The 9167-nt window shown below is 32.5% G+C and overlaps 1 protein-coding gene across 1 annotated transcript; it reads right to left on the bottom strand.

The window, feature by feature from the left end:
- Positions 1–5487: 5487 nt before the first annotated feature.
- LOC122293031 lies at positions 5488–6695 on the bottom strand. Its single transcript, XM_043101647.1, has 2 exons — positions 6686–6695; positions 5488–6035 (listed from the first exon to the last, which is right to left on the bottom strand). Exons 1-2 carry the CDS (start codon positions 6693–6695, stop codon positions 5488–5490), a joined length of 558 nt encoding a protein of 185 aa, XP_042957581.1.
- Positions 6696–9167: the final 2472 nt, after the last annotated feature.

The raw sequence follows: 9167 nt of genomic DNA on the forward strand, positions 1-9167 counted from the left end.
GTCCTGGATTGCAGTCGCTGAGAATATGCGACAATGGCTGATGAGTATCGAGTACCGAGACTCACAAGCTCGTAGATAAGTTCATTATCTGACTTATTAGTCAGATCATTATTGGATTGCATTATAGCACCTACGGAAGAAGCATAAACGACTGGTGAACGAGGTACAGAATACCTCATGTTTTGGTAATGAGAAGATTGCTGAGCCATTGCAAAGTGAATAAGCAGAAAGAGATTGCAGAGTAATAATGCAGACTAATTTCAGAAAAGTGAAGAAGATGAGATGAAAAAGAAGATGAACTGAATAATTCTTTTATAGAGAAAATTATGACGAATCATCTCTCGTGAATCATTTCTCTACAAGAGACAAGAGCAATGTAGTATCATAGCTGCGGTGCCTGACAATTACAGAAGAACAAAGTAGTGTCGTAGCTATGCGGCGCCTGACAACTACAGAAGACCTATAAAAATCATGCGCATTAGAGTTGTCTGGTCTAAAACAGAGGGCCACCGATTTAAAAAAAAAAAACAGAGAGAGAGAGGATAACAGCTTAATTTTGATGAATTCTCTACTAACTTTGGTATTTACAAGAACATTTAAAGTATATCACCTATGTTTTTCTAAAGAAGAATTTCGGAAGATTATTTACTTGAAATTTTAAGTTTGGAGAGTGTGTCGATACAACTTGACCAACCTTGTGGAAAGAAGTATAATATAATTGTTGATTAAAATAAAAGAGTTAAGGAATAACATAATCTCAAAGGTAAATATATACAGGATAGACACCAGGTTGGTAAGCAACACATATTCCTTAACTTGTTATTTCTTACTTATTTCGATTTCGAGGACGAAATTTTTTTTTTAGGAGGGGAGATTGTAACAGCCCGTTAGAAATTCAATTGTGAAATTTCTATTAACTTTAGGAACCTCGTGAAAATCCCATAAGTTTTCACGAATCCATTAATCGTATAGGTTTTTGTCTAAATAGTTAGTGTTATTATTTACTATGGTATCAGAAGTGTATTTTTGATTATTGGAGATAGTTAGAAGTGTCAAAATGTATTATGGTTTGTGCCATTAGACTCGGAGGGTTATTTAAAGTCTTATGGCGCAATAACATTTTTTCATATTTTCGGACAAAACGTCTGTTTAAAACTGTAGATATTATTGGATAAAAAGAAATATCTTGAGATAATTTTCATGAATATTATTGGGTAAAAATATTTTGAATTGATTTTTATAGATATTATTAGATAAAAATATCTTAAGTTGATTTTTTGTATATACTATTGGATAGAATATTATGAGATAATCTTTTATAGATATTTTGGGTAGGAGAAAACTACACTCAACTCTCAACTCCAGCCTCATCTCTTCCATATCTCATCCATAATTATCTCCAGTCACCTCTCCCCACGAAATTATCTTCATTTACACTTTCCATTGAAAAAATATCAAACACTCTCTCTCGGACAACTTTTAGGAGGTATTTTGCACGCCAATTTCGAAGCTGTTGTAAGTGTTTTATCATAAAGTCTCCTTCATATAAGTTGTTCCTTTTTTAGTCTAGTTTACATGGATATCTTATTTGCCCCATTTTAAGATCATTTGGTCAGTCAAATATTGTATAAACTATAAAAAGGTCATTCTGGGTGTAAATCTGAAGAATATGTTATAGTTTGGGGTTTTTGACCAAGCTAATGCATAGATATTGGTCCGAAATTTTTATGGAGTATTGTTAACATGTATATGTGACTATTAGTTGAGGATTTTTGCATGATTAAAGGTTTTGATGAAAGATTTTCTTAGATTTAGAAACTTAGAAACTGGAAGAAGAAAAACAGTTTCTGTTTTGAGAAAGTTTAACTCTTTGGTGGTCTAAACGTATTCCAATGACTTTGATAATTTTATTGGAGGATCCTAAACATCTTATATACATGTTATATTATTATTTTGAATATATTTGATGTTAGTTTCAAAGATATGAAATTTTATGCAAAGAGATATTCAGATAAGCCAAAGTGTGGATATTCTTGGCTAAATTTATGTTTTGGTTAATTTCTAACCATGTGATCTTGAATTAGAAGCTTGTATATGTTTTAGGACATTTTTTTAAACCATGTAATGGTTTGGTTTGAAGATCATATATTTATAAGTCATAGATCAAGAGATTTATCAAAACTAGTTGAGGAAAAAGTTTCTATTTTTGGACTAAGTGTAAAACCAAAAACTCCAAATGTTATTTTGTGATTTTGGTGACTTTAGTTTGATGATTTAAAGCATGGTTGATGTTAGGATGATATTATGAATATGTTAGAAGTAAGATTTGATTTTTGAAATTCTTGGAGATGTTTTGATTTAAGGTCAAAACTTGTGATTCAAGTGCTTGGATCTTTTTACAAAACAATTTTGGTGTTAATTATTAGATTTTTCTAAATAGATATTTTAAGTATGGTTTTGAACTTAGGATTGGAAGATGTTTGTAGCAAAATTTTGGTTTAAGCATGAGTTTTGAAGTTAGAAGGAATTGCAACAAAAATCAAGGAAAATGGCCTATGGATGTTTCGGCCATAGTGTGTTCTTCATAGTTGTGTTTTGTTTTAAATTTTTCTGAATTGATATTTAAGTTTAGGACAAAATTTACATGAGGAATGTAAATTTTGGAAACTTTTGGAATTAGTATGCAAAATCCTTAAGTTATGGGTAAAACGGTCATTTTCCCACATGTAGAGAGTAAAATGAAAATTTTACTCTTTAAGTTAGTATTTTTCATATTTCAAATTTTTAGTGATTTAGTTCTAACTTTTAGAATCACTAATTACAGTTCCTCGTGATCGCACTTGAAGTTTTATAAGAAACGCGGAAATCGAGGTAAGTTAGCTTTTAACTTACTAGCAGTCTACTGTGTATGTGTGCTAAGTAAAGGAACTACAGTGTATGTATGTATGTTATCATATATGTCATGCCATGCCAAGTTATCACGTAATTGTCTATTATACAGAATTTATTCTGTCATAAATTTTTATCTGTTACATAATATATTCTGTTATGTATTAATGTACCTTACAAGTACGTCATGCTAAGTATGCCATCTATTACATGTATGTCAAGTCATGTAATATTCACTGTTGCAAGTATGTCATGTTAAATATGTTGTCTATTATATGTTATGCAATGTTATGAAATATTTCTATCTCAAGTTGGTCATGTATTTCAAGTTATATTTATGTTACGTCAGGGCTCCAGTCCTTTCGTATTCCAGTCACGTTTCATCTTGACTACTTATGTATGGGGTCACAGCAATTGTGACGCATACACTACGTGAGACACAGCAATTATGTCACGTAGAATACATGGGGCCACAACAACTGTGGAGTATGTATTTAAGCAGTTAAAGAATAAGTTTGTGTAGAATACATGGGGCCACAACAACTGTGGAGTATGTATTTATACGTATAATACATGGGGCCACAACAACTGTGGAGTATGTATTTTTCATGTTAAGTCAAGTTTGCGTAGAATACATGGGGCCACAACAACTGTGGAGTATGTATTTACACGTAGAATACATGGGGCCACAACAACTGTGGAGTATGTATTTTTCATGTTAAGTCAAGCTTGTGTAGAATACATGGGGCCACAACAACTGTGGAGTATGTATTTATACGTATAATACATGGGGCCACAACAACTGTGGAGTATGTATTTTTCATGTTAAGTCAAGTTTGCGTAGAATATATGGGGCCACAACAATTGTGGAGTATGTATTTACACGTAAAATACATGGGGCCACAACAACTGTGGAGTATGTATTTTTCATGTTAATTCAAGTTTCAAAGCAAGTTCATGCTAAGTCAAATTTCAGATCAAGTTCATGTCAAGTCAAGTTCAGTTCATGTTTCAATTTAAGTTATGTCAATTATGCTATGTTGTACTCCAAGTTATGCTTTAATTACTTGTGAATTTGATTATTCATTTATGCTTTTACTGTCATCCATGCATCATTAGCTTGTGTGGAAGTTTTTTGTTAACTTACTGAGATTTGTAATCAAATCTCACTTTGGTAGTTCCAACTACCATTCCCCCCGAATGGTAGATCTTGTTACAGGACCTGAAGGAGAATCAGGAGCTGATCAACTAGACACAGTTGACTAAGTGACGGTGCGACATAAATGTTGATATAGTAATTAACGTAAATTACTACTTGTACGATTGAGTTGCATCTCTACTACTTTTTGGATCATAACCATTTTGGACTAGTGTTGTGATCTTAGTTGTTCAATGGATTTTTATGTATGAAGTATGTTTTAAGCATTTGGGATATTTTCAATTTGGTGCATAGTATTGCTAAAAAAAAAAAATTATCCGCTGCGAATATTGCATATTGTTAGATGCATGTTAGGAATATTGCATCTTATATGTCATGAACAGGGGCAGGTAACCTTGTGTTGCATGTCTCGACGCTTCAAATGTCCGTCCGATCCCAAACGGAATTTGGGGGCGTCACATAAAATATCTCTGACCATTCAGGCAAGGGGTAGAAAATGGTCCACATATATCTGTGTGTATAATCTCAAGAACACTTGAGCTCCTTCTTGAACCTTTAGAATTATTGATGGTCTGCTTGCCCTTTATGCAGTCCACACAATTCTTGAAGTCAGTAAAATCAAGATCCTGTAGGACCTCTTCTTTTACTAACCGTCTCATCCTCTCTATAGAGATGTGTCCCAATCTCTTATGCCATAGTAGAGAAGATTTTTCATTCAAAAGGTTTCTCTTAATGCCAACTGAATGCAGAGATAGATAATTCTCTTCAAAATCGGGATGAATATCTAATTTAAAAAGGTTATCAACTAAAGTTCCAGAATCAACAGGAATTTTATTCTTAAAAACAGTCATAACATTTTCAAAAAGGAAACTGTATCCTTTGATAACAAGTTTGGAAACAGAAATTAAATTTCTACAAAATTCTGGAATATAAAAAACATTATTTAAATCCAAAACATGTCCCGATTTGAGAATCACTCTAAAAACTCCAACTGCAACAACTTGTGAACGCCCTTTATTTCAGGTGAAAACCCAAAGTTCACTTGTTGTTGGTTTCCTTCTGGTGAGAAAACCCTGCAATGTATTCACAATATGAATTGAAGAACCAGAGTCAATCCACCATGAATTTTTAGGAGCATCAATGAAAAAAGATTCATGTCACACAAGAGATATAGAGCTACCTTTCTTTTCAAGCCACTCTTTATACTTGGTGCAACTCTTCTTTACATATCCCTCTTTCTTGCAAAAGAAGCAGGTCACCTTTTTGCCATTAGATCCATTGGATTTTGATGGCACATTATGCTTCCTTTTCTTTTGAGGTCCACTTTGGCCCTTCTCGTTCTTAACTTTATCATTCGCGACCATATTAGCACTTTCAGGTCGATCATGCTTCATTCTTTTCTCTTCTTGCACACACATGGTCAGAAGATCCGTAACTGATCAGTTTTCCTTATGTGTGTTATAAGAGATCTTGAAAGGTCCATACTCAGATGGCAATGAGTCAAGGATGAAATGGACCAAGAATGGCTCAGATATCTCTATCTTTAAGCCCTTAAGTTGAGAAACAATATCTCTCATTTCTGTAATGTATGCACGCATACCCTTAGAACTGTCAAAGGTTTTAGTAGTGAATTGTCTGATAAGAGTGCTAGCAAAAGCCTTGTCAGAGCGAACAAACTGTTCCTCAATTGCCTGTATTAATTCCTTAATTGTAGCGCAATCACCAATAGAACCTCTAATGCTCTTACTCATGCGAGACTTTATGAGCATTAGACTTAGGCGATTAGATCGCTCCCACCATTGGCGATTTTCAATAACTTCCTGTGCATCCGTATCCGTGGCAGCAGGTGGTTGCTCCACTTGGAGTGCATAGTCAAGGTCCATATACCCCAAGGTAAATTGAACCGAATCTTTCCAGTCAGAAAAATTAGTGCCATCAAGCATTGGAATAAAATAAACACCATTAGCTAAGGATTGTGGTACAACACCTGCAAAACCAAGAAAAACTTTAATGCTATGAATTCAAGTAAATTTTAACCTTCCTGTGGGAAAAGGTTGCATAACAGCATAAATTTACTCATCTTTATTTATAAGACAAATTATTCCAAATATTAACAAATAAAACTATCCACACCTGTAGGAAGAAGATAAATTTAACTGTTAATACCGAAAATCATTTTCTTATACTAATTAAATCACAAAAATTAAAGATTTCCCTGTAGGGATAAATCCTTAAAACCTATAATTTAATTACAATGAGATTCCAATATATATATATATTTTTTTATATATGTATTCTTTTAAATAATAAGGATGCTGTGGCATTACCTTCATTATTAAAAGAAATATAACTGAACATCTCCTTAAAAAACTGTAAATTAGCCCAAAGGCCCAATAATATGAATTGAACTTGAAATTGAGCCTACAAAAGATTGAAATCATGACCCGGATTTTCTCTCACAATATAGATTATGACAAAAAAACATTGATCATGCAAAGAACAAAACTAGATTTCAAAGCCCATTATATGAACAAAAGAAATACTAATAATTCAAACACAAAGCTGAAAGGCAACCGCTTTGATACCAAATGTAAGAAAAAGTTGTAATGAATAAAAAGGATCTATAGGATCTTTTACCTCCGGCCATTTGTGCTTGATAACTGGAAAACTTCAAATTTACAAAAGAGACTAGAGATTTTGTAGGAAATGGACTTCTAGTCTTTTGCCTTAGAACTTTTTGGGTGGTTCTAATGGAAAACACAAGCCCCTTTATATAGGCTAGACTATGGACCCTCATTTATTACTCCTACAACCTTTAGGCTACCCTCATTATTTCATCCATCAAAAAATAGCAAGGGTCACCATTTTATTTATGAAGGGCAATTACCTATACTTGATAGATGAAGTGTATCATCTTAGATAAAGTGAACCACTTTAGACAAGATAAAAGTTTTCTAGGAAAACTAAAAGTCTTAACATTTCTTTCCCTTTTGTCTGTTCGCATCGATGAGATCGAGGTGCAAATTAAAACATCAGGCGCCCCAAGTAGTTATACTCAATCAGACAAGCTGTCGCAGAAGATAGCGCGAAATTCTTTTATAAATAAAAGCACCAACACCAATCATCTAATTCTTAAGTCATCCCACTTTCTTGATTAAAGCCCCATGCATCATGCATTAGTATCAAAAGAATATATATAAGCAATTTAATTCCTAATATTGAGGGAATTGATCATGTGTATATATATATATATGTCCAAATTAAAATGTTGAGGGAAATGATCATGTACTGCATGTATATAATATACTATATAGTTAATCACTCTTTGTCATTATTCTTCGGCCTATTTAAATAAACAATGCAAGAAAACTATTTATTTACCGTCATTATTTTATATTAAAATAATTATTTTATATCAAAATAAGTTTCTATATTATCATAATCATTTTTGTTACAAATAGGTCATCGGTGGTCATAAATACTTATTTTCTGGTAATGAAATTAGCATGCCTATCTACTGCGCACCTACTTTAATCATTGATGTTGTTATATATCTTGCTAGCTTTCCTTGCCTGCATCAGTGGTACTCAAGAAAGGAGTAGTTTTTAAAATTGGTAATTATTATATAAACCTAACTTGTCATTAGTGTTGAGCAATACCAACGATGCGAAGTGAACTTCCAACTTTAAGACTAGTACTACTTTTAGTGATTGATAATTACGTCAACTTGCAATAGGCGACTTGATTAAATATAGTGGGGCAAATGACTGGGAGAGGAGATCCATACATCAGAGATCAATCGAGGACCCCAGCATAGATCGATCCAGAGAGGGCCCCGGATAGATAATGCAGTACAGTGCTTCTGGGCCATGCCCGCACCGCCCATCATGAAATCAATCTTGGATCTTCTTCATTTAGCTTGGACTATATATTTATAAACGTCGAACTTATATCTATTGACGAGATTATTAATATCTACATATCAGATCAGAGCTTGGCAGTCCAGACATGGACACCAATGAGTGCCCATATGCCACTTGTCTATTTCCTTTTTATCAGAGATAAACAATTTAAAGTTGTCGTCTTTGTAACTTATGAATGAAGAAAGGAAGAGACAATGCTAGCTAGCTAAAGGAGAGGGAAAAAAAAAAAAAAAAAAAAAACTTAAAGGACAGAGACAGTGATTGACAACTTCATATATATATATATATATATATATATATATATATATATATATATTTATTTATTTATATATATAGTCTCCTCCACCAGACGATCCTTTTCAAAGCGAGTCGATATGGGTTTCCATCCATTTTATACCTACCCCCACTTGGAAGAACTGGACCAACCTCTCATGATCGATCACCTTTTCATCTCCCAGTTAAAAAGGTTCAAAATGCTGCTTTAAGAAATATTTTGCATTTTACCCATTTTTTCTTTATAATGGCCAGGAGTTTACTTCTGGGATAGAGCTTCATTCAGTTTTCCTTTTATTTTTTTTGTTTTATTTCAAAAAAATAAAAATAAAAATAAACGAGATTTTATGGTTGGTCTGTATCATTATATGAATCAATATTCCATTTTTTTTGTTATCTGTATACAGTACTATAAGAAAATTAAGCAGTTATTAAATTTATTTCTTGTGAAAATGATTATTTTCTATTAAAATGAATCTATTTTAATAGAAAATAGTTACTTTTACAAGAAATAAGTAACAATAACTATCAAATTTTCTTAGAGTGATAAGTCAAAAACCTACAAATGCATACAAGATCTCATTGACATCGATCAAGCACTCGAATATATATATATATATATATATATATATATATATATGAAGCACTATTCTAGCTATATTCTAAATTAACCAAACCTCTTATTGATCATGATAGGCATCGATTTTTTGTCATAAACATATAAATTAGAGAGCTCCTTTTTAATTCTTTTTTACTGGGCAAATTTATAAGTGTATAATCAAGTACATATTACTACTGCACCAGTTTTTATTTTTATTTTTTATTGTTTATTTTATTTTTTGTTGTTTCGTACGCTAGCTAGAGTACTACCTAGTGGCACATATTTAATAATGTAATAGGTGGGAAATCTCCAATATTGCACC

Source organism: Carya illinoinensis, chromosome 1, assembly GCF_018687715.1.
Source record: "Carya illinoinensis cultivar Pawnee chromosome 1, C.illinoinensisPawnee_v1, whole genome shotgun sequence".
Taxonomy (NCBI): domain Eukaryota; kingdom Viridiplantae; phylum Streptophyta; class Magnoliopsida; order Fagales; family Juglandaceae; genus Carya; species Carya illinoinensis.